Source organism: Phyllostomus hastatus, unplaced genomic scaffold, assembly GCF_019186645.2.
Source record: "Phyllostomus hastatus isolate PE091 unplaced genomic scaffold, TTU_PhHast_1.1 phas_scaffold_93, whole genome shotgun sequence".
In the NCBI taxonomy this organism is placed as follows: Eukaryota; Metazoa; Chordata; class Mammalia; order Chiroptera; family Phyllostomidae; genus Phyllostomus; species Phyllostomus hastatus.
The window spans coordinates 3,206,373-3,233,568 of NW_025334042.1; the positions used below are offsets into that span (position 1 = coordinate 3,206,373).

Below are 27,196 nucleotides of genomic sequence, written 5' to 3' on the forward strand. Positions count from 1 at the left end.
ATCTCTCCCTTTATGAGGCTCACATTTAATTGTGAAAAGCAGGAAGCCAGAATACACAGTAGACATAATATTGAATAAACTATATAATATGTTAGAAGGTGATCAGTTACAATGGTACAAAACAGTTAAGTAGATCAGACTAAGAAAATAGGTGGAGAAAAATGAGAATGTCAGTTAACGTAAATGAGTGACCTCTTTGAGGAGGTGACATTTAAATAAGGGCTTCAAGGAGAACAAGTTAGAACCATGATGATGTCTGGAGTAACATCATTCCCCACAGAGGGAACAGCCAGTTCAAAGGCCCTAGTATGATAGGGAGTTTAGTTGGTTTTCAGGAAAAGCAAGAGAGCTAGTGAGGCAGTAGTACTATGAGTGAAGGGCCAGTAATAACAGATGCAGTCACAAGGATAAGAGATAGAATAAATGTTAGGAGTCTGTGGGGGGCTTGGAGACCATGGGATGAGTAGAGATCAGACAAAGACTTGTGAGTCATTGTAGACTGCCTTTTATTCTCACTTTGGCAGGGAGTCATTGTAGGGTTTCAAGCAAAGAGGTGGCACTATCTGACTTAGAAAAGATTACTCTGAAGCTTGGTTAAAAATATACTGCATGGAGCAAGATTAGAATAAAAGAAAGCTTTTATGAAAATGTGTGGTTATTCAGACCATATGGCAACAATAATGGTGGAGAGAAGAGGTCAGATTCTAGAAATGCTCTGACAGCAGAGACAAGATTTCCTGACAAAGAGAATAAAAGAGAGGATCAAAGGTGGCCTGAGAAATTACCATCCACTGAGATGGTTCATATCATAACTTGTCTTAAAATATATTTCTTTATTTGTGAAAAGTTTTATAGATAAGAGCCCACAATTTGGAGTTAGATCTGACTTCAAATCCTGGCTTGTTCACTTCCTAGATGCATGACCCTGTGGAAACAACCTCTTCAGTCTCAGTTTCTTCATCAATAAATGGGTTAAAAATGCCTACATTCCCCCTGGCTGGTGTAGCTCAGTGGATTGAGCGCAGGCTGGGAACCAAAGTGTCCCAGGTTCGATTCCCAGTCAGGGCACATTCCTGGGTTGCAGGCCATAACCCCCAGGAACCACACATTGATGTTTCTCTCTCTCTCTCTCTCTCTCCCCCCCTTCCCTCCCTAAAAATAAATAAATAAAATTAAAAAAAAAATGCCTACATTCCTAATGTTCTGTTAAGAGTAAATGGGATAATACATAATACATACAAGTGTTTCACAAAATGCCTTTTATATAGTGAGTGCTCATTAAACAATAGATGTGCCTTACCATTACTCTCAGTATAATTACTGTTTTCATTCCATGTTTTATGCATAGTAGTAGGTTTTGTTCTTGATGGAAGACACTATCTTACTTTTTTTTTAGAAGAAAACCTGTCCTGTATAGAAGGTTAGTGTATGCTCTCTCCATGAACTAATCATGACCTGGCTGACATGATGCCAGGGATGGGGGTCCTGATATCTGAAGGGACAACAGTGCAAATGACTGATGGTCTTTTTCATATTCACTTTGAAAGAAGATAGACATGGTATATGTTTTCCTCTTTAGCCACACAAAGATTTTTAAACTTTAAGTCTGGAATATATTGGTAGAGTATTATATCGAATTGCCACACCTCCTTTTTTATTCATGTTCAACATGACCGACCCCTTGCGGATTTCTCTCCACTTTTCAATTCTTTCCTTTTACTCTGTGTAATTTTATTTTGTATCTAAAATATACTAACCTTGTTATAAGAATTGCTAATAAGTGCTTGTGTTTCTAAAGCATCCTCTTTAAAGTTGTTTTAAGTCATTTTTGAAATCTGTTGCTCACTCCCAAGCTTTCTGCAATCCTCTCCAACTGGGCAGTAAACTTAATGAGCATAACTTACTTTCACCATCCACATCACTGGGTGATTGATTCATATTTCCCTTTGTACTTTTAGAGAAAAGAAACTATGTCAACCTATCTTCCCATTTCTCCTATCTGTGAACATTATTTTCCTATTTCCATTGTACTTTTAGGATAAAAGCATCCTCATTTTCAATCTGTTATTAAAATAGAAAATTTGTTACAACAATTTTACTAGATGTAACTCTTTTAACTTTTTTTTACAGACTAGTTCTCATTTTTTTTTCTTCCCATTCTAAAAATATGCGTCTGATTTTAGGAGGTTTATTTTATTCAATTAATACTGGTATTACTTAGTATTTCTTCAAAAGCACTCAGTTCTTACATTTAAACCCACAAAATTCAGTATCTGGTATGTTGGTTCCTAACCTTTATTTCTCTATAATCTTCTCAACTCTTATAATGCATTTCTGTATAACAGAAAAAAGTAAAAAATATTTAAAGTATAATAAAACTACACAGGAAGAATAACATCAACAACACAAAACCCCAGCAGTGGGAGTAATTAGAATAACTATTAAAGGAATAATCACAAGAGAAGATAAGTCAGCAGAACACCGATGCAATGAAAGGCTGACTTTCGACAGAGGTTAATGTGGTCTTGTAACAGGGATCTTCAGGGGGGAAAGCACAGAAGGGCACTGGGCAAGAAGTTTTTGTGCTACACACTACAATAAAAAATAATAAGTTCTATAGAGTGAAACTCTAGACACAGCAATCTTTTTAAAAATGTCCAGATCTATCATATCATTTTGATTTCTACCACACCTACAGAACTATTCTTTCTAGAATGCAATTTTGATTATACTCCTCTGTTTGAAACTCTCCTGAACTGCTGGATAAAGTTCAAACTTCTTAGTATCACATAAAAGGTCTTCCAAGTTTTTCCCAGCTTATCCCTCTAACCTGTCTACTTCCACAAACTCTTGCAGTTCTCTCACCATGTTGAAGTCTTTGATATTCCACTCAAACACTGGCGTGTTCCTTTTATGAACCTTCTTTATAAAAGGGTTCTTTTTTTTTACCTTTTTGTCATTCTCCATTCCCTTACCCCCATGACTATAACTTATTCTTATTTTCACCATAAGTTCTAAGATTTGGAGGTTGGTATCCATTACTCTTTTCTAGCCATCATTTTCTTTCAAAACTCTACTTCCAGTGATTTCAATGGGCCTTCCAATTATGTGGCCTATCCATCTCTCCCACCAGAGGAGGAGCTCATGAGTCAGTCAAGCCAGTCAGAATGTCCATGGGGAATCTTGGGCCCATGACATAGGGATTGACCAGTGGTGATCTAATCCCTAATCAGAACAAACCATAGCCATTTGGGAAAACAAAAATAGATTCTGTTGTGACGGAGGGAGTTTACTTTCCTTTGAGCTCATTAGGATCATAAGGGTGGGGACTCTATCAGCCTAAACTTGTTTGAGGCCACCTCCCTAAGAATTATCTAAAAATTATGTCAGATAGAGGCAAGGAGCCATGAAGCTGATGAAAGGTTGATTTCTGTTACACTGTTGAAATAACTGGACTCAATCATTCCTAAAGCTAATACTAAATCTCATGCTTATCAAATATTCAGTCAGCAAATTCCTTTTTATTGTTTAAGGTGGTTTGAGTTAGGTTTCCACATTTAAAATGGAAATACAGTTGTTAATATTTATGTTATTGCACCGATATTCATAAGCTGTCTCTTCTTTGTGTCTCATTTATTGTTATACCCTAGCACTCAGAACACAGTGCCTGGAAAATAAGCAGGGGCTTACAAATGATTCTGGAATAAGTGCTCCAACCAGAGCTGCTGATCAAATATGGCAGTGGTAAGAATGTTGGATCTGGAACCTGGTTTTCTGACCAAGGTATCCTTGGAGTGACCATGAGTCATCTTTAAAATGAGAGTCATGACAATAATATCCCCCAAACAGGATTATGATAATTAAATTAATTAATAAATATAAAGAGTTCGGCACAGTGCCTAGCACAGAATAATCATTTAATAAATGTTAGCAGTTGATATTATTCATGTTTGTACAGTTGTCCCTGTTACCTGTCACACGTCCCAGAATGACAAATTACCTGTCATGCATCCCAGATGGTTTACCCATTCCATGTACAAAGTTAAATTGGTCTTTCACATTACTCACACACTAACTTAGATAGAAAGAACCTGAGAAAAGCAAATTGGAAAACTGAACAAAGACACTAACTATACATTAAGGACTGGTAGAGAGATAGTCAACATGAATCCCTGAGATTGCAGCCAAGTTGTTCTTATTTTTATTTTTGCACATGCACATTTGAAGATTATTTTCCAAATATGCCAGCTAGAATAGGGCCACTATTTTTTTCTACATTTTTAAATGTTTGATTTGGCACCATGTGGGTGAATTTAAACAATGAGAGCCCATCAAGTAAACATAATGAACAAGTAGACAGAAAATCAATAAGAATATATTGTAGAAGATTTGAACAACTCTATAAACCAAATTGACCTAATTGGCATTTAGAAAACATTCCAGCCAATGTCAGTGAAATATACATTGTTTTGAAATGCAGACAAGACATTAACCAATAGACATCAAATTCTGGGCCAGAAAACATGCCTTACTAACTCTAAGAAGATTCAAGTCATCCAGAATATATTTTACTGACCACAATAAAATTAAATAAAAAATAAGTGGAAAATTTTCTGGAAAATCTCCAAATAGTTGTAAAGTAAACAATGCACTTTATATAGCCCCTAGACAATTAATAAATCAAGTAGAAAATTATAAAGTATTTTAAAGTGAATAAAAATGAAATTGAAATATATCAAAATTTGGAGCATGCTATTGGGGAAAGCATGCTATATAGGAGGAAATTTATGTAATAGACACCTGAATTATAATAGAAGAAAGGTCTCCAACTAAAGACCTCAGCTTGCACCTTAAGAACTAAAATAAAAAGGACCAGTTAAACTCAAAAATACAAAATGAAAGCATAATGATTAGAGGGAAAAATCTGTAAAACCGTATTAAGAGCAAACATCAATTGAACCAAAAGCTACAGTTTTAAAAATAAAATGTATAAACTTCTAGTGAGACATTCAAAAATGAAGGATAAAACAAAAACTAATAGTGTCTAGAATAGAAGATGTGACATTTTTAGAGACGCAGTAGTTGTTAAAAGAATAATATATGATGTCCAACTTCACATCAATAAGTTAAACTCCTTGGATGAAATGAGTCAAATCCTTGAAAACATACAAATTACCAAAGCTTACACAAGAAGTCATAAATAAACTGAATAATCAGTTATATATTAATGAAATTGTAGTTAAAATTCTTCCCATGAAGAAAACTCCAGGCCCAGATTGTATACTGATAAATTCTATCAAATATTTAACAAAGAAAAGAATATAAATTCTCTTAGAAAACCGAAAAGGAATCAATAACTTAACTTCTATGTGTCTAGCATTGCAGCATTAACAAAACCAGACATTACAAGAAAAAAAAACTACAGACTAATATCCTTAATGAACATAGATACAAAATTTCTAAAAATTTTTAGAGGAAATTGAATCTAACAGTATATTTAAAAATACATTATGACAGAATGGTTTTTATCTCATGAATGCAAGGACAGTCTAACATTCAAAAATCAATGAATATAATTCACCACACTACAAACTGAAAAAACAAACAAACAATGAAGCAAAAATAGAAACATCTTGCCCTAGTCAGTGTGGCTCAGTTGGTTAGAGTGTCCTCCTGTAGACCAAAAGATAATGGGTTCAATTCCCAGTTAGGACACATATCTAGGTTGCAGGTTCCATCCCCAGTTGGGGCACATATGAGAAAGAAACCAACCAATATTTCTCTTTCACAACAGTGTTTCACTGTTTTGCTCTCTCTTTGTCTCTTTTCCTTCCCCTCTCTCCACAAACAATGAAATATTCTACAGAGAAAATAAGCACATATAATGAGTGAAATTTACTTTATTCAGTAAATGGTGTTGGGAAAATTGGACAGCTATGTGCAGAAAAATAAAACTAGACCATCTTCTTACACCACACACAAGAATAAATTCAAAAGGGATCAAAGACTTAAAATGTTAGACCTGAAACCATTAAAATCATAGAAGGAAACATAGGCAGCAAAACCTCACATATTGCTTGCAGCAATTTTTTTATCAGCTATATCTCCCCAGGCAAGGGAAGTGAAAGAAAAAAAATAAACAAATGGGACTATATCAAAATAAAAAGTTTTTGCACAGCAAAAGAAATTGTCAACCAAATAAAATACAACCCACAGAATGGGAGAACATATTTGCAGACTAGTCTCATAAAGGGTAAATATCCAAAATTTATAAGGTATTTACAAAAATCAATACCAAAACACAACTCCAAAATATATAAAAAAACTCAGACAACACCACTTTAGGAAGATAAAAAAATCCAATTAAAAAATTGGCAAAAGACTTGAACAGACACTTCTCCAAGGAGAACATACAAAGGGTCTAGAGACATATGAAAAGATACTCAGCATCACTAGGCATCAGAGAGATGCAAATTAAAACCAGAGTGAGATACCTCATACCAGTCAGAATGGCCATCATAAACAAATCAACAAACAACAAGTGTTGGAGAGGTTGTGGAGAAAAGGGAGCCCTAGGGCACCATTGGTAGGATTATAGACTGGTATAGCCATTATGGAAAACAGTATGGAATTTCCTCAGAAAGCTAAAAATAGAACTGCCTTTTTACCCAGCAATTCCACTGCTAGGATTATATCCTGAGAACACTGAAACACCAATCCAAAAGAACCTATGTACCCCAATGTTCATAGTAGCACAACTTATAATAGCCAAGTGCTGGAAGCAAACTAAGTGCCCATCAGCAAATGAGTGGATCAAAAAACTATGTTACATTTACACAGTGGAATATTATGCAGCAGAAAGAAAGAAGGAGCTCCTATCCTTTGAGACAGCATGGATGGAACTGGAGAGCATTATGTTAAGTGAAATAAGCCAGGTGGTGAAAGACAAATACCATATGATCTCACTGATAAGTGGAACCTAATCAAAAAAACAAGCAAGCAAGCAAAATACAACCAGAGACATTGAAAATAAGAATAAACTGATAGTAACAAGAGGCAAGGTGGGAGGGGATAATGGGAGGGGAAAGGGGGAAGGGTTTATAGGAACAACTATAAAGGACACATGGACAAAACCAAGGTGGGGTAGAATCAGGGGAGGGAGGTGAGGATGGCTGGGGTTAGGGGGAGTGGTGGGAGGGGACTTGTGCTTGTACTTGGCATTTAGAAAACATTCCAGCTGTACTTGAACAATAATAAAAATTAAAATTTAAAAAAGTAATAAAAATAAATAAATAAATAAATTTCTACCTGTTAAAAAAATGGGCAAAGGACTGACTAGACACTTCTTCAAAGAGGACATGCAGGTGGTCAATAGACATATGAAAAGATGCTCATTGTCACTAATCATGAGAGAAATGAAAATTAAAATGACAATGTGATACCATCTCACAAGTGTCAGAATGGCTATCATCAACAAATCAACAAACAACAAGTGCTGGAGAGGATGTGGAGAAAGGGGAATCCTTTTGCACTATTGGTGGGAATGCAGACTGGTGCAGCCATTGTGGAAAGCAGTGTGGAAGTACCTGAAAAAATTCAAAATGGATCTGCCTTTTGACCCAGCAATCCTACTTCTGGGAATATATATGAAGGAGCCCAAAACACTAATTAAAAAAAAAAAATAAGCACCCTTATGTTCCTTGAGCATTATTTGCAATCACCAAGATATGGGAGCAGCTCAAGTGTCATCAGTAGATGGGTGTATAAAACAAGTATGGGACATTTACACAATGGAATAAAACTTGGCCATAAAGAAGAAGAAAAGTTTACCGTTTGCAACAGTACAGATGGACTTGGAAGAGCATTATGCTAAGTGAAATAAGCCAGTCAGAAAAAGACAAATACCATATGATTTCACTAAGACACTGAAGAAATAAATCAAAGAAAACACAAAGAAGTAGAAGTATATACCATGTTTATGGGTAGGAATAATCAACATCATTGAAATGTACATTTTAGCCAAAGTGATCTGTAGATACAATACAACTCCTATCAAGACAGAGTCATAGGTAGAGAGCAATATGACAGATAAGGGTGGAAGGAAGTTGAGAGAGAAGGGACTGAGCAAAAATGAAAAAGGGCTCATGGACATGGACAACACTGTGGTGATTGCAGGGAAGAGGGGGAGGTATAAGGGTCTAAATGGTAATGAAAAATATAATAAAAATAAAAACAATGAAAAAATGTCCTCAGGTGAGGATAAAGTAAATAAATATATCACCATTTTGATAGATGGGGCAAAAGCATTAGCTGGAATCAGTATCCATTTCATATTAGAATTCTCAGCAATGTAGGAACAAAATGCACATTTTCAAAAGAGGAATAAAGGATATTTATAAAATACCAGAAGCAAAATCATACCTATTGGTGAAAGACTGAATGTTTTGCTCTTAAAATCAGGAACAATACAAAGATTCCTGTTCTCGCTCCTTCCATTTAACATTGTACAAAATAATTATACAAAAATTAATTGCATGTCTACATAGAACAAAATAATCATAAATGGGAATTAAAACAAATATCAGTTACAATAGCCTAAAATATTAAATATTTAGAAATAAATAATATTCACTAAAAATATATTACTGAAAGAAAATATACTCACATATACATAACTCACTGATTTTCCATAAATGTGCAAAGGCAAATCAGTGAAAAAAAAATAGACTTTTCCAGAAATGATTTTTGAAAAATTGAACATCCATATGCAAAGAAAGAAAAAAATATTATATTTAAACCACACCATATATAAAAATTAGCTCAAAATAAATCATAGATCTAAATATAAACCTAAAACTATAGAACTTTAAAAGAAAAAAACAAAAGAATAACTTTCAGAGCCATGAGTTAAAGATTTCTTAAATATGACACCAACAGTATTATCATTTAAAAAGTAATAAAATATACTTACACCCTTTTCTTTTAGAAAGACACTGTTATTAAAGTGAGAGACAGGATACTATTTGAGAAAATAATATTTGTATATCTTATGTCTGATAACCTATAGATAGCAAAGGATATAAAGAACCCTCATAACTCCACAGTAAAAAACAAAAAGCCCATTTTTTAAAAAGTGAGCAAAGGGTTTGAGCAGACTCTTCACCAAGGAAGACATAGGAAAAATATGCAAGTGAAAAAATGGTCAATATCATTAGCCATAGGAGAATATAATTAAAACTGTGATAAGATACCCCACAGTATCTAAAATAAAGGAATTAATTATATGAAGTTTGTGTTGGGGAAGAGGTGGCTAATGTAGGACCCTGATATACTATCTGTAGGAATGTGCTATGGTACAACTACTTCAGAAAACAGTTTATTTAGTAGTCTCAAAACATTAAACATACCTATCACATCATCTCAACATTGCACTTCTAGGTATTAACCCAAGAGAAATAAAACAAATACACATACAAAGACCTGTACATAAATGTTTATAGCAAGTTTGCTTGTAATAGTAAAAATTGGACACAACCAAAATATTCAGGTGAATAAACAAATTATGTTATCTCCAGATGTACTACAACATGAATGGTGTAGTAGGAGGAGGCAGACTGTATGATCCCACTTATATAAAACTCTAAAAAATTCAATTTAACCTATAGTGAAAAAGTTGACCAATGGAGGAGTGAAGAGAGATGGGAAGAAAGATTACAAAGAGTTATGAGAAATATTCTAATGAATATATTCACTAACTTGATTATGGTAATATTTTCTCTCTGCATATATATATCAAACATATCAAATTGTACCTTTTGAACATGTGCAATTTATCATATTTTAATTATATTTCACTATAGCTGTTCAAAAAAAGAATTTTTTTTTCTTGAGAAGTCTTCATTGGAAATGGATAGATCCTATTATCACTTAAAAATATTTAGCAAAAACAGTATCTTCAGTAGTACTTATGGTATAGAGATACTAGGCTAGACATGAAGACAAACTCACAGCTAATATCATACGCAATGTTGAAAACTTAAAAGATCTTCCAAGATCATAAATAAGACAAAGATGCCCTCTCTTGCCATTTCTATTCAACATAGTACTGGAAGTCCTAGCCATAGCAAATATACAACAACAATAACAAAAAACTCTTACAACTTATAAATCATCAATTGAGTAAAACTGAAGAATACAAAACGAACAAACAAATCAGTTCTCTTACACACTAACAATGAACTATATGAAAGAGAAATTAAGAAAGTGGCACTACTTACACTATCAAAAGCAATATAATACTTAGGAATAAATTTAACCAAGGACTTATACACTGAAAATGATAAGACACTGAAGAAAGAAACTGAAGAAAACACAAATAAATGGTAAGATGTCCATTTTTTTTTATTTAGATGAAATAATATTGTTAAAATACCCATATAATGCAGTGATCCACAGATTCAATGCAATGACTATCAAAATTCCAATGGCATTTTTCAAAAACAATTATTCTAAAATTTGTATGGAAGTACAAAAGATCTCAAATAGCCAAAGCAATCCTGAGAAAAGAACAAAAAAAGAGCAAAGTTGGAAGCATCACACTTCCTGATTTTAAACTAGACTACAAAGCTATTGTAATCAAACCAGAATTATACTGGCAAAAAAAAAAAAAAAGCCCAGGTACATAGAACCTGGAATGGACTAGAGAGCCCAGATATAAATCCACACATAAATGGATATATGGTCAACTAATTTTTGATGAGCACTAAGAACACACATGGGTAAAAGATAGTCTCTTCAATAAATGATACTGGGAAAACAGAATAGCCTCATGGAAAAATAATTACACTGGAATCATCATATACTACTGAAAAAACATTAACTCAAAATGAATCATATTTAATTGTAAGCCTGGAATTATAAAACTCCCAGAAGAAAACAAAGGAAAAAATATCTTTGACATTGGTCTTGGCAACAATTACTTAGACAAGACAAAAGCACAGACAACAAAGGCTAGAATAAACAAATGGAACTACAACAAACTAAAGAGTTTTTGCACAGCAAAAGAAACAATCAATAAACTGAAAAGGCAAACTACAGAATGGGAGAAGATATTTGCAAACCATGTATCTGATATGGGGTTAAGGCCCAAAATGTATAAAATACTCATACAACTCAATAGCAAAATAACATATAATCCAATTAAAATGGGTAAAGGACCTGAACAGACATTTTTTCTGAACAAGACATATAAATGGCCAATAGGTATATGAAAGGAGGCTCAACATCACTAATAATTAGGGAAAAACAGATCAAAACCACAATGATCTATTAACTTATACCTGTTACAATGACTATTATGAAAAGACAAGAGATAACAAATGCCAGCAAGAATATACAACAAAGAGAACCCTAATATATACAGTGCTGCTGGGAATGTAAATTGGTACAGTCATTATGCAAAGCAATATAGGATTCTCCAAGAAATTGAAAATAGAACTACCATATGATCTAGCAATCCTACTCTTGGGTATACATCCAAAAGAAATGAAATCAGTATCTTAAAAAAATCTACAAACCATGTTTCTTTTAGTATTTATTCGTAATAGGCATAATATAAAAACAATCTAAATGTCTTTCAATGAATGAATAGATACAGAAAATATATACATACATATATACATATATATATAATAGAATATTATTCAGTCATTAAAAGAGGGAAATCCTGTCATTTGCAACAACATGAATTAATCTGGAGGTCATTATGCTAAGTAAAACAACCCAGACAGAGAAGGACAAATATTATGTGGTATTAATTCTATGTGAAATTTTTTTGAAAGCCAATTTCATAGAAACAGAGAATTAAATCATGGTTGCCAAGGGCTAGGGAAAGAGGGAAATGGGGGTGATACAGGTCAAAGGGTACAGATTTTTAGGTGTAAGAGAAGAAGTTCTGATGATCTAATGTATATCATGGTGACTACCATTAATAACATAGTATCACACACCGGAAAGTTGCTGAGCACAGATCTTGGGCATTCTCACCACAACAGAAAACATACTGTGTGAGATGATGGGTGTATTAATCATCTTGGCCTTGGTAATCACTCCACAATGTGTATGTATATCAAATCATCGCATTGTACACCTTAAATATGTATAATTATATTTGTCAATTACTTTTCAATAAAGTATAAACAACACATAGCTAGAGACAAGTAAGCCAGTAACCTTTATAATGGTAGTCCTAAAAACTGAGGCATGGTTTGCTCATTTATCACATTTGTAAATGGAAAGCCTTAGCACCAAACTGTACAGAAGGTGGAATAATAATTATTGTATCTTTATTTTCCTACTGTTTGAATGTTAATCTTCTTGAATAAAGTTGAAATTATTCAAGTATAATAAAGCTAGAAAAGATATTATTTATATGTAAAAACACATCTAAAACATATTTACTAAAAATCATATTTGTGGATATTATTCATCCTGAAGTAAATTATTATTTATAAATAGTCTTGGACTTGGTGGTAGGTGGGAAATAACTACAGACCTGTCTCTAAACTCATTTCAAGCCATCTTAATAAATTATTTCCTGCATTATATCTCAAGGATAGATATAGTTTAAGGAACTGAATGCACATCCAACAAAATCTAGCCAAAACCCTCATATATAAAAGTTAATGTATGTTTTAAACATTTATTTAGTTTCTTAAATATATTAATATATATTTAAATATGATTCTACACTTCCACTTATTTTTATAAAACATCAAAAACACCTTTTTGAGCCAATGTGATGATCACTGCCTTGAAAAGATATTTTCTAACATAATTTGTATTTTTACATATTATAGCATATAATATTCACTAATAATCATTGAGATAGTCATTTCCTGAATGCAAAGCCATATTTCTAAATTGCTGCACCAAAGAATTCAGATGAATTATTATTTGACCTCTAGTTATAATTAGGAATACTTTGTTTTTAAGAAAAAAAATTAGTAACTTTTTTGTAATTTGAAACATTATTAAATCAATAAAGTACATAGAAATCCCATAAATGCAATTCAATCTACACTATACTAATTATAAAGTAGATTTTAACACTATTTTAATAATTATTCAAAGATTACTAAGTGTTAAACACTGAAATGTACATGCTCACAGTAAAATTAGAACTAAAAGATAGGGCTATGAGGAAAATCCTATTCCAAGTAACAATGGGGAAAAGTTCATAGTGCATCTTATTTTTATGTCTGGACATTGGTCCAAAATATCTGCCATTCAAAGTATAGTCTTTAAATTTTCATTTGTTATGCTTGGAACCCAGGAAACATACTGAATCCCCCAAATCTCCCTTATGCAATCATTATAAAGTACATGTCATGTCACTGTCTATTCAGCTGCTTGCATCAGCCAATCAAAATAAATAGTATTTAAGAGGCATTCATGAAAAATAATGTCACTATATAGATCAGTTTTCTTATTAATAATATTTAAACTGACATTTAACTAAGTCCATCTGTACAGCAATTTCATATGGAGTCTCCATACACATATTCATTAATACTTCCAATATTTCTACACATTATTTCACAAATGTTCATCTCCATTTTACTGATTTATAAAGCAAAGCCCTAGTTCATAAAATGGAACAAACCTAGTAACTCTGTTTTCTAGCTCATAGTCAATTTCCATCAGCCAGGAAGAAGAGAAGAATACAACACATCTGATGAAATATCCAATTGGCACTTGGATCTAATCTATTCCCACCTTTTTATAAGCGATCCAGTCAAACACCCTGTCAATATCTGTTGCCTGTAGCACTTCCTGTGATACTGGATGGGAACTGGCCAAGCCGTCAAGCAGCATCACTTCATGCAGAACATCCGTCAGAAACCTCTGTTTTTCCTGCAACACAGTAGACGAGGTGATATCATAGGTGATTCATGTTTAGGACAGAATGTGTGTGACTACGTGAACAGAATCTGTGTTACTTAATTAATGATGTTCATCAGCCTACATGGCGAGACTTAACTCTAAAGAGAACCCAGTAAATTAAATGCCCCTTAAGTTACTCTAAAATTAAAGTGGTGGATTTGAGCACAGGAAACAAAATAGATGAGCTACAAATAGATTTTTAAAAAAGTAAACTCTGTGCTTTAACAATGGTTAAAGCAAATTTGGACAGTAGGCACAGAATGAAACTGACTAAGCTTATTTGTGCATTCTGCAGGGTCAAGGCCACAATTCCAGTTTCAAATAACCTTTTTAGTTGAGCTCAATATAAGAATAATAACTAAATTTCAGGGTTCCAGTGCTATTTTGCTATTTACATCATTCATTTCTAATAGCATATGAACAGCTCAGTCTCTCTCTCCCTGTGGCTGTGGTTCTCTCTCTCTCTTTCATACACACATACATTTAAAATACAAGGCATTATTGACATGAAACTGTAATATATGTGGATTTATAATATATAGGTGTATTCAGTATAATGGACATAAAGTGGAGATGAGTAGGTATCAATATTCCATTACCTTAAGTTTGAAAACAGACAAAATTATGATACTTTTATGCTGTGCATTCTTGATACATTAATGCATTTGCCTTAATAAAAGCTGATTTGTTATATTAGGAATAAGCTGTAAAGAAAAAGTACCTCTCTGTTTCTTTTCTTTTAGAAAGCCTGCTTTAAAAGAAACAGCTTGGGTTTTGTTAATAAAAAAGCTGGCAGCTATTAGTCCTCCTGGCCTCCTGCCTTCCTTGAGGGAGGAAAGAAAGAAAAAGGAAGCTGCAAGAGATAACAAGGGCTAAATAGCTGCCAGATAGTTGGGACCTGAGTATCACTGCAGAGGTTAAAGATGGCAACACTTAAATCGCTCTAGCTAATTCTGAATTCATTCCTGGAGCCTCCTAGCTTTGAGCCAGCAGATAAGCAGCCTGTTATTTCTGAGTGAGTTGTAATTTCAAGCTGAAAGTACACCAACCCTAGGTTTTAAAAAATAGAAATGGAGAATAACTGTGCTAAGAAAACAACAGTTAATTGGGCATCTATATATGTGTTACTTTAAACATTTTTGTTCATTATCATTGACTCAGTGATTTAGTATGTTTAATCAGTAATTTAATTAATTAGCTATCCAACTATATATTATAACATTTATTTTCTAATAGCTTATTTTTATAGTTTATGGATGATATAGCTAATTTCTTCAGTAGTTTTTTGGCCTATGAGTTTCACATCAATGGTCTCTGCTCCAAAGAGCAGAATGCGACTATGACTGAACCAAAAGTCCCTCCAACCCAGAAGACTGCTCTGGACCTTAAGAGACCACAATGACAAGTTCCAACTTACAATGATTAAACTGACAAATCTGACATAAATTAATACTGTATTTCTTCTCAAATTAAATTCCTAATTTAAGAGGAAATAAAAGAGAATGCAGTTGAAACTTGTGATTTAAAATCTTAAGAACAAAAAGACTGGTGTAAAATATTCGACTCTTTAGTGATTGCCCAAACCATTATGCTACTCAAACAACTGATTAAAAAAAAACAGTGTAAAATGACCTTAAACAGATGCTTTATTTGAATCCTAATTATTAATACTTAGCAAAAATAAATATATATTGGTCAGTATTAAAATTTAGTAAGCATACCTTGTTTTTGAGATGTGATTTTGAAGTGGTATAAAGTAATCAACTATATAATTATAAAAATAAAATCTGAGGTAAATTTCAAAAATGAAACTTTCATATTTAGGCAAATATAAGTTATACATGACATATTGCTTCATGTTTCTGGAGAAAAATAAAAACAAACCTTTGCTAGTCAATAGAATTTCAAGAAGCAGTGTTTAAATTTAGTAGTATTAGTCATTAGCAAAAAAAAATCATCTACATTGTTGAAAAGAGTGATAGTGTGTAATGGAGGAAAAAAGGCAACAAAAAGATTAATAGGAAAAGATAAGCAGTCGGTGGGGGGGTGCGGCGCGGAGAGAAAAAAGCCTGGCAGAATTGCATTCACAAAGATCAGAAGAGTGAATACCTTAAATTGAGAAGGAAAAAAGAAAATTCTAGCCAGAGGCAAACTCAAATTAACCAAGCTACAAAGGGTTTCCAAAAGAGGAAGTGCTAATTTTTTTATAAGGACCTGTGTTCCTAAAAAATAAAAAATGATTTTAGCTTGTCAGTCTTGGCTGGGACCATCATCCTCCTTCTCATTATCAATAACAACAACGATAACAGCAAAAACTACTAAGTACTGATTGATTGCCCACTGTTGACCTGAGACTATGAAAGTCTGAAAATAAAGTTAAGTAAAGCTTTGGCTGTAATGTGAGATAAAAGATAAAACAAAATATTCACAGTGATCAAAATAAGTGCTTCCTCTTACAGACTGGAAATGCTATAGAATTTGGGGGGAAAGAACAAAATTATTATTTTATGAATATATAACTATATATCTACATATATAAATAATAGATATACAAAAATAATAGGATTAGTCATAGAAAGTTTAATGGAACAGGTAACTTTTGATGTGACCATTGTAGGAACTTTAAAGGGATGTGTAGGGAGGGGGTAGGAAATAATATACTTATGGTGCACATTCAACAGTTACTTTTTATTCTTCTTCTTATTTTAAGAACGCCATGATACACCACTCTTCCACTTTCAAAAAGCAGCACAATAAGGTAAAATGGAGAACCTATTTTCAAGTTTAATGCTATTAGTAACAATAAATCCTACCATTCTAATATAGACATCCCTTGGAGTTATTACATACATGGCAATATTTAAACAGTACTAATAATACTGAAATATATCATATCACATTGAACTATTTCTAAAAATATATTACATTTGGATGTTTGGAGAACAATGTAAAGGCTTTCAGAAAAGTTAACTAGGTTTGAGTAAATGCACAAAGTTGAGAATAACATATGGAAAAAAAGCCACTATTATTTTATTCATTTATTCATTCATATATTTACTTAAAAATATGTATTAAATGTCTACTCTGTGCCAGATAGTGTACTGGATTTAGGGAATAAATATATGACTAAAACTGTAAAAACTCAAAAGTGGAAGAGAAAAGTACACACAATGATAGATAAAAAGCTGAATGTATTATAATATGATGGATGTTATAAAACACAGAGGGTAAATGCTTAATTCCTTCAGGAAAAGCTTCACAGAGGAAGTGAATAGGCTGTTGAAGGAAGAAGGGCTATTCTGATGAGTAGAGGAAGCAGCTAAAAAGGTGGGGCAAGTCCAAAGAGAGGAACAATGAAAAAGTCTACTCTGTTTGAATCCTCAGTTATCCGGTTGATGAGTGGGTTCTTAATAAATAGGCAGTAGTAGACATAATGACATTACAAAAGTAGTGTCTCAGGAAAATTAACCTATCTGTGGTACACAGGATGACTTGATAGAGAGAGAGAGAGACAAGAGACAGAAAGCATTACTTGTACTAGGAGGGGATGTGGTGATGATGCATTAAAATAAGCTGTTGCTGAAGGAATGTGTATATTTTTAATGAAAATCAACTGAAATTGATGCTTTAATGCCTTGGTTCCCCTAGTGGCTTTTGGAGAGGAAGTACTAAGAGATAACTACATGGCTTCTAGAATTGATGGAACTTTTTTAAAAGGGGGAAGGTATTGATAGAAATGGAGAAGTGAAAAAATGTTTAGTTTAGAGGTCAAGATAAGAGATCAACTTTAGACACTGCAAGGAACTTGGCAATGAACATCCAAAAGCAATATGCTTTACAAGCAACTGAAAGTGAAAGCCTAGGTCTAAGATAAGGAGCCAGGTGCTAAACAACTTTTGGCAATAAATTTTAGTTTGTATAAAAATATAAATGAAGTCTCAGAAAAAAATTCACTCTTTTTTATTATTTCTTATAATATCAGGACATCATATGTTGGTATTTAGTAATATATATAAGGGGAGTTATTAAGAACTGTTATCATGGCATTAGATACACCTGAGAAATTACATTCTTTGATGTCTCAAAATGGCTGCCTGAGCATGTCAAGGTCTGAAGGGTTAAAAGTGAATATGCCTGGTCTAATCAAAATCACAGCAATGAGCGGGAAAATAGGAAACACTATTGAAAGGCAGGGCTGTCATTTAAGTTCCTATAAGAAGGCTGACTAATTTTAGTGAAGAGAAATACCAGGCAGACACTTTGTCACCAGAAAAGAAAGAAAAAAAAAATCAGAATAATCTGAATCAAGATAAAAGGAAGTCAGATACATCAAACCAGACAAGGAAGATGATAGCCAAGCCTGAGCCAATTCAAGCAGTGGTGAGGTACTCATACGCATTAAAAGAACAGAAGAAAAGTTTCTCAGGGTAATGGTGGGTAGAATCAGAGTAGCTACTGGGACTCATATTTTGTTTGCTCATCTGGTTCATTAGATTCTACATATAAGTGAAATCATATGGTATTTGTCTTTCTCTGACTGGCTCATTTCTGTTAGCATAAGAATCTCTAGGTCCATCCATCCTGTTGCAAAATCAATTTTTTTAAAATAGGCCTGAACATAAATGGCTCTTTTGGTATTTCTAGGAGAAAAGACAGTCACACTACTGCAAAGAGTCCTAGGATGGAAGAAAAATATCTGCCATTCACTAGTTATACGACCTTGAGCAAGTTACTCAATCTTTTTAGGCCTCAGCATCCTCATTTGTAAACATATGTGGTTGTGAAGATCAAATAAGAGAATTTGTTCCACAAATATTTACTGAACACCTGTTATATCCAAGATGGTATGTCTGGTTCTGGGGATAAAGGGGTACAAAGACATCAATCTGACCTTAAATGATTTTATAGCAGTAAAAGAAGAGACAAAGATAAAAACAAGTATTAAAACACCACCTGCTATATGTAAAAATGCAAGTTGGTTCAAGATGCAGTGTGACTGCACAGCAGCCGTAATTTGCTCTGCCTAGCACAAAGCAGGAAGAGCTCCTGAACTGATATTTTGAGTTGAATCTTTAAGGATGGTTTGAGTTTTCTAGATCATCCAGCACAAGGGGGCATTTTGGACAGCAAGAAATGTATGGGAAAAGTCATGGAGGTCTGGAACAACATGATCTGTTGGGGAGACCAGGATTTTGTGAGGCAGAAGGTGAGTCTAATGAGGTAAATGACGAATGATCTGCACAGACAGACAAGAACAAAATCATCAAGGATCCTCTATGCCAAGTTAGGAAGCTAGAATTAAGAAGTAACATCGTCAGACCTACGTTTGGAGAGATAACTATGAATAAATAGTGGAAAGTGAACCAGAGTGAGAAGCACCTGGAAACAATAGGGCAAAAGTAGGACAATGCTGCATAATTATGCACAAATATCACACAACATGGGTTTTATCTCTGTGATCACAAAATATTGCACCAATTATCTCTCGAAAATTTAGTCAATTTGGGCATGAGCAATGGTGATGAAACAAGGTGCTTACTTTGGAATTCCAAAATGTGTGAGTTAATGTGGATATAAGCATATACATAGACATAGATAAAGATATATATGTAAATATACACATATATCTGAATAGATATAAATATTGTCCATTTCAGTAAGTTCACTTGTCTACATTATGTAAAGTGATGTCTTATTCAAGGGTTTAATATTACAATGTCCTCTTGAATGAAAATAAAGGCACTTTCTAATCCTGGGAGTCAAATCAATACGAATGTCTGATAAAAATTATTTAAACAATGTAATCTAATTCCATACATGTTTACTGACTACTTCTTTTACATATAGGCCTTATGTTAGAGTTTGGGGAATCAAACACAATTGCGACACAATTCCTGCCTCCTGGCAATTCCCATTATGAGAGGAAAGATAATGTTATTTGATGGCAGGAGTATTAGTGGCATAAACAAAGTACTATGGGAGTAGATAGCAGAGGAAAATTTATAGGTAAAAATGTTTTCAGCATCTATGACCATGTTGATTCAACCTCAATTTATCTATTACAAAGAGAATAAATAACATGTGTAATTTATGTTTTACCTCTATGGAAATCTATACTACCACAAGATAAAGACATTTGATTTCATAGGTTAAATAAACAAAATGCCACATGAATCATCACTAATCTAAAGCCCTTGCTTACACAAGCTTAGAGCAAGGGATACAAGTATACACAATATTTCATGATTTGGTTTTTTATTGTGGTTCTTCATAAAATTAAAACATGGCAAAGGCTAAAGCAGAGGAATACAATAAAAAATTTAAACAAGAAATGCAAACGTATTTGGGGAAAATATCAGTTTTTTTATGAGATGTTGTATCTCTAATTTTGTATCTTTGTATATTGTATCTGCAACTTTGCAATTATCATCTCTTATAAACACATAACATAATGCCATATTTATAAAAATTAGAAATCATTTGGATTCCAATTTTCCTAAAATGTCAAAAGATTTGTATTCTGTAATTTTATATTGTCATCCTACTTTTATAAATTTTTAAATGTCCAAAGATATTTTAAGCTTTGCTCAGTTTAAAGTTAGCTAGGTATACCTGTGAAATATTGTTATTATTTAGCTGATTAGGTAACATTTTATAGATGGCTAAATCATACTGAGAGATGAAATAAAACTAAAGAGCTAGTAGAAATAAATATTGCTTCTATAAAATCATGTACTATAAACTCCACATTTCAAAATCTCATCTTTAAAATACACATGTGCAAGATGTTAATCATTTTCATGTGCAGCTTGTTAAAGCAGTCCACTTATGTTAAAGTCAAAGTTGTGTAAAGGCACATATATACAGTAAGCACTGGACAATAATTTTTAAAATAATCACCATTAATGACAGCAATGAAATAAGCACTATGATGAAATTACTGCCTCTGTATTTGTTTCATAATCTTTTACAGAAAGTGGTATTTGAACACAATAATCCAGGCAGATCTCTATTGATGTAACAGTATTCTGTGTTTTCACACCAGCTTTACACTAAGTAACTGAAATGTGTTCTTTTTTTTTAACTATCAACCACATTTCACCTACTGCCAAGCCACAAATGTTCTAAGATGACTTAATCAATGTACAAACTAAAAAAGCAATTATATTACTATAAGAGTGTCTTGGATGATTTTACAAGCCTCTCATAACCCCAAATAACTCCCTGCACAGGTTTTTATGAACTGCTGTACTCTCAAACATGACTAACAGAGAGAGTGGGTTAAACTGTGACTCTCTTCAATGACTACATCCTTCAGCTGCCTTATGTTTTGTTTGTGACATCCAAGTTAAATCTGCCATGCCTCATATTATCCAAGATGTGACACAGCTGAGGGAGAATGCTAAGATGAAACACCAAACATACTGCATTATATACAACCAAATGCTGAACCTTCTCCAGACTTAATCAAGACGCTTCAAAGTATAGTAATATCCATTGGCATAGTTACCACCAGTCACTCATGTTTTTATTGATTATATTATTCCTGAGTCTTCAGAAACAATCATGAAGGTACCACAAATAATGTTAATCACAATAATAATTATGAACAGGTCATCTAATTACACAGCTCACTCTGATTCTAGCAGTCAAAAAAATCTCTATGAACAATCAGGATATGCCATGTGCATTCATACAGAGTTTGGCAAAAATAATGCCCCCGTTTTATTACAAAATCTTTTATGACAAAATTGTAAGGGTGTAATTTTGTAACATAACAATGTCACACTCAAGCACACCATATGACAGTCTAGGGGAAATATTGGGACTGCTGTCCATCTATTGTGAGACATTCACATGCCTTACCGACCACACTCAAGCAAGCCTCACTTCTGCTGGATCCTGTATAACTCTCTTAAAAAGGTCATATTATTTGGCTTCCCTTTATTTTTTAGGATTCATTCATTCCTTTCCTTCTATTTTCCTTCATTTATCCAATATGTTTCACACATTTTTAATCACAATATTCTTTTAATTCAATAAATGAGTTCCTAATAAAGATATAGGAACTGTTATAGTCTTTCACAAATGTTCTGGTAACCTTCATTTCATAATTTTTTGTTAACTTTTGACCAGCCTTTTATCATTGAACACTTCATAGACGCTATACTTTGGGTAAAATTCTGACAAATAGCGGTGCAATAGCAGTCCTTACCTTCAGGAAGCTCATTGTTTGGTGGAGGTATCTACTTTCAGTCTTTTGCTAAACAATGAACTCATCCCCCCTGTTCTGTGTGCCACTTCAGATCTCCTTCACAGATTCAAAGCTCCTGAGAGATAAGTTTCTTCATCCTTTTAATAATCCTACCTCTACTTTGGCAGTTAGAATCTTTTCCTCTATGTCTATGCTTAATTTTTTGACAAGCTGATTAGACAGTTCAATAAAATCAAATTTGCCAGTCTTTTTGATACTCACTTCTTTATCACACTCATCACAAAAGGATACCTGTTTTGCAGGCACATTCATAATAAACCAATCGAGCACTATAATATTTGACTGGTAAAATATAATTCAGGATATTTTAAATGCATACTGAATAATCACCTTAAACAGATTAAATTTCTGTTCAAATGCTCGTGGAAATTTTTGTATACTATTCAGGTCTAGAAGAATTCCAAGGGTAAGCTAATCACCTCCCAAAAATTATTAACATGGTTACCAAGTGGCTAATTGACCTTACATCATTTTAATTTGTGAAATAAATAATTCAAATGACCTAATACTGTAACAAAAAATATTAACTTGATGAATAAAGTTTATTTAATAACACATCTTGTACTTTTATTTAAATACTTATGATATAAATGGCCAGTTCATCAAATAGCCTTAACCTGATAAAAGTTTATATTTGTTGCCAGATCATAGAAGTCTGTATTTTCCAATGAAAATAAAAAGCATTTTTTCAAATTTGAACTATATGATCACTCATATATAAACAGCCCCAGAACTCATAGAGTGTCTAGGACCCAGAGAGTTAACCAACTCAGAAAGGAAGTTCCATTTTAATCCCAGACCCTATATTACTGTATCTCAAAGTAAGCTATTATACAACATATAAGGGAGGACAAAAGTAAGAGCACTGTGCCATTCTTTTCAGTTAATAAAGCTACTTGGTAATAATAACAACCTGCATGTTTCCTTCCATAGAAACAACTGTAAACCTACCGTTGCCAACCCCTGAATGTAAATTGATTATAAGGCTAGTAGAGAAAAACTGCACTTTTCAGAATGTAAAATCTGGACTAGTAGTACATTTACCAAATGCAAAAATATTAAGATATTAGCATTCCAGAATTAGTAAAAAAATGTAGTAGGTATACTCAAAAGTATTATGTTTAAGAAATGTCTCTGCTCTAATTTTTAATATGAAATATACAATATATTCCACTGGAAAACAATTTTTAGACCCTCAAGTTAATGCCATTCTACTTAAGTACCTAATAGTGACAATAATATTGATAATAATGGTAGAAAGAATAAAAATGTCTTTGATTCCTAAAACTATCCCTCTGACAAAACAGTACAGGTACTTCATACATATTTTGAAAATGGAGAAACAAAATTACATAACCAGTAAGTGTCAGAGAGTCAAAAATTTAATACATGGGATAGGTAGAAAGAAAAGAATTGAACTTCATTCTAGGAAATTGTAAAGAACGTTACTCTGACAATAACAATTTAACTGAAGTGGTGAAACAGGCCTGTGAGACTTGGAGGGCACTGATGTTCATGCTGTCATCTGTGTATTCCCAACTCTAACTGAGAAACTTCCAAAAAATGGTCATCCCATAGATGTTTGTTAAATAATTAAAAAATGAACTAATCTATATAGATCAATCCTGAGAAATGGTTTGTAAATTAGGGTTCAAAAACATGCCATCAAAATGCTTAGCAATGAAAAGGAAAATATTATTTTATTGTGAGAAGCCAAGTTACCTATTTTGCCATGTGTAATGTACACCCATATTTTTGGTCCAAACTTTCAGGAAAAAATTTTGTTTTAATACTTTAATTCAATTTTTATTTATTTATATAAATATAAATAAATTACTTGTTTTTTGTATTATAAAGAAGTTTTAGCATTTATTTTTAACATACTATGGTACAAGAAATTTTATGTAACAAATAATTACAAAACATAAGAACAGATACAAGGTATTTCCGGTACTACCCATGTATAATGCACATCCTTATTTTCCCCTCAAAATTTTGGGCAAATAGCTTACATTATACCTGGAAAAATATGGTATGTTTAGGCCTGGGATGTGCTATGACCTGTGAGCATTCAAAAGAAGCCAAAGATTCCAAGAAAAACTCCTTATTGTCTTAAAAGTAAGGCAAAGAATTTTGCTTAAAGGATTATTTTTAAATGGTCATCTTCAAACATGCATTATGTTTAAGGTCCTTCAAATTGGACTGATCATGTGGATAGCTAGGAGGAGTATGAATTAATGCCAAATTTTGCTCTGAAAGAGCAATTGACCTAAACTCATCTTTAATCAGACAACTTGAGAAATAAGTATTTAGATGCAAATATCCCACCATACCACTTAACAACACCACTGCAATCAAAAGAACAGATTTTTTTAAAGTGTTTATCTCCCAAGCAAGGCTGCAAAGCTTAGAGAAAGGACTTAAAAGAGAACTTAACAGAGCAAAAGATATTCAACATTTAAGTTTAAAAAATGACTATTGTAACTAGGTCAATTTGAATAAATATTAAAGAATATGTTTAAGCCATATTATATATAAATATTAACAGGTAGCTAAATGTTTTTATTATTTCATCATTTGCATCATCTACTGAGAGACATGGCACTAAATTTTATTTTCCAGATATATCTATGAATATGAATAGTCTGGCTGAGGTTATAGATCTGTGTTTTTTTTGAGCTATTCCATAAACAAAGCAACTTCTGACATTGATATTGTTAGTCAACCAAGACCAAAAATAATTCTAAATTTATCCACACCTACTAACTAAAACCAATAGACTAAAGATAAAATACAGTGTATAACTAATATATAGCAGTTCCTTGTTAATAATACCATGAAGTTTATTCCATAAAAATTAGCAAAACAAATTATTCATTTTAGGTACTGATAATACTTTGAATTAATTAATAAACAATGAATGAAATACATAACTGAATGTAATAGCAAAAAAAGTGGCAGCAATTCTTAAACTAGTTTATACAAAATTATTGAAGTAGTACACTGTTAACAACATTCAAGAAAGGCATCACTGGATTATCAATTTGAAGAAATGGAAACAAAATGATTAAAGGAATTCATTGGACACATGTATTTGAACTAGGTTCTTAGAGGGAAAATAAGTATTCTTACATATCTTAATTTTTAAAGACAAATATGACCCAAATAGGACACCTCTAATCATTAGAAAAAAATATTTCATCAATCTAAGGGAGAGAGAAAAAGCTAATGATATGAATAATCTCAGGAGGGACTTAATTAAAATGGAACTGCTTTTTACCCTGGCAATTCCACTGCTGAGATTATACCCTAAGAATCCTAAAACACTAATTCAAAAGAACCTATACACCCCTGTGTTCATAGCAGCACAATTTACAATAGCCAAGTGCTAGGAGCAACCTAAGTGCCCATCAGCAAATGAGTGGGTCAAAAAACTGTGGTACATTTACACAATGGAATATTATGCAGCAGAAAGAAAGAAGTAGCTCCCACCCTTTGAGACAGCGTGGACGAAACTGGAGAGCATTATGCTAAGTGAAATAAGCCAGGTGGTGAAAGACAAATACCATATGATCTCACCTATAAGTGGAACCTAATAAAAAAAAACAAGCAAGCAAGCAAAATACAACCAGAGACATTGAAATAAAAAACAAACTGACAGTAACCAGAGAGAAGGGTGAGGAAGATAATGGGGAAAAGAAGGGGAAAGTCCATCAAGGAACATATATAAAGGACACATGGACAAAGCCAAAAGGAGGTAGGATCGAGGGTGGACAGTGGGGATGGGTGGGGCAGGGGAGAATGGTGGGAAAATGGAGACAACTGTACTTGAACTACAGTAAAAAAGTGGGGGGCTTACTTAAATTTGTGAATGGTAGATCAGAGAGGTAGTTCAACTTAGTGTCAAAACATGTTCTACCCAAAATTATCTTTTTGAATTCACGGTTGAGAAGAGGTACCTGAGTGGTGGAGTACATGGTGTCCCAGCCATTACTATGCTGCTGGAGGTCAAGAAAAATAATAATAAACTAGTGTACTCTCAAGCTACCTAACAAAATGTCTTACTCTATTTCACAGGGAATAAATATATGTCAAGTGCTTAATGACAAATAGTAAATGTCATTTAAGTCTTTATTATTACAAGTGTTACTAGAGTGATTGAGGCAAAATTGTTATAGACCTCATATTACCTACTCTCTCTCTCTCTCTACCCCCCACCCTCTCTCTCTGCTTTGTCTTCACAGAAAGCTGTTTTGCATTTTCTCTTTGTAGAACTTGAACTCACTATTTTCATTTTTGACATTCTTGTCTAATAACATCCGAACAATGTTAAAGTAACCTTGATGAAAAGAAAAAAAAAGTCCCATTAAGTGTTATGGACTGAGACAATAACTCCTTCCTTAGAAATGAGCTGTGTTCTAATGTCTTTTAAAACATACAGCTGCATGATTAAGGATGATTAATAATTAGAAAACTAACAAATTATTTTCTGGTTTGCCAATTTAGTCCCCAGCTTTCACTTTTAGTTGTGTTTGTGTTAGAGGTTTTGCAAAGCAAATTCTTGTAAACATATTTGGAAAAAGGTTGAATAATATTAGGTGTTGAACAATTCATATATTGTAGAAAGTTAAGATTTTTACCAGGGCAGTAAAAGGGATGAATTAAACAATGGTATGATCTGCTGTTGCCAATTACATATATATATATATGTATATATATATATATATATATATATATATATATATATATATATATACACACACACACAGAATATTGAATTATTTGCTATAAATTTTAGGCTTTATCAACATTTTGCTTTATCAAGTGACATCTGATAATATTAACAAGTTGAAATACTTTTGCTTACAAAATTCTCTTACTTGAAAAGGAAAAAATAAATGGGTTAATTTTCCCTGCAATATTTCTTGATATAAAAAAGGATGAACTTGCATTATTGTTAGTCTCCAAGTTCAGTTT

At 32.9% G+C, this 27,196-nt stretch overlaps 1 protein-coding gene across 2 annotated transcripts in view; it reads right to left on the reverse strand.

The window, feature by feature from the left end:
• Positions 1-27,196, reverse strand: part of TRHDE (thyrotropin releasing hormone degrading enzyme) — a 365,898-nt gene that overhangs the window by 129,073 nt on the left and 209,629 nt on the right. The window contains exon 6 of one of the 2 annotated variants that reach the window (XM_045829491.1): positions 13,777-13,914. The exons of the other annotated variant lie outside the window; for it this stretch is intronic. Within the exon in view, the coding sequence (XP_045685447.1) occupies positions 13,777-13,914 (138 nt within the window). The remainder of the gene's footprint in view (positions 1-13,776; positions 13,915-27,196) is intronic. 2 annotated transcript variants of the gene reach the window in all.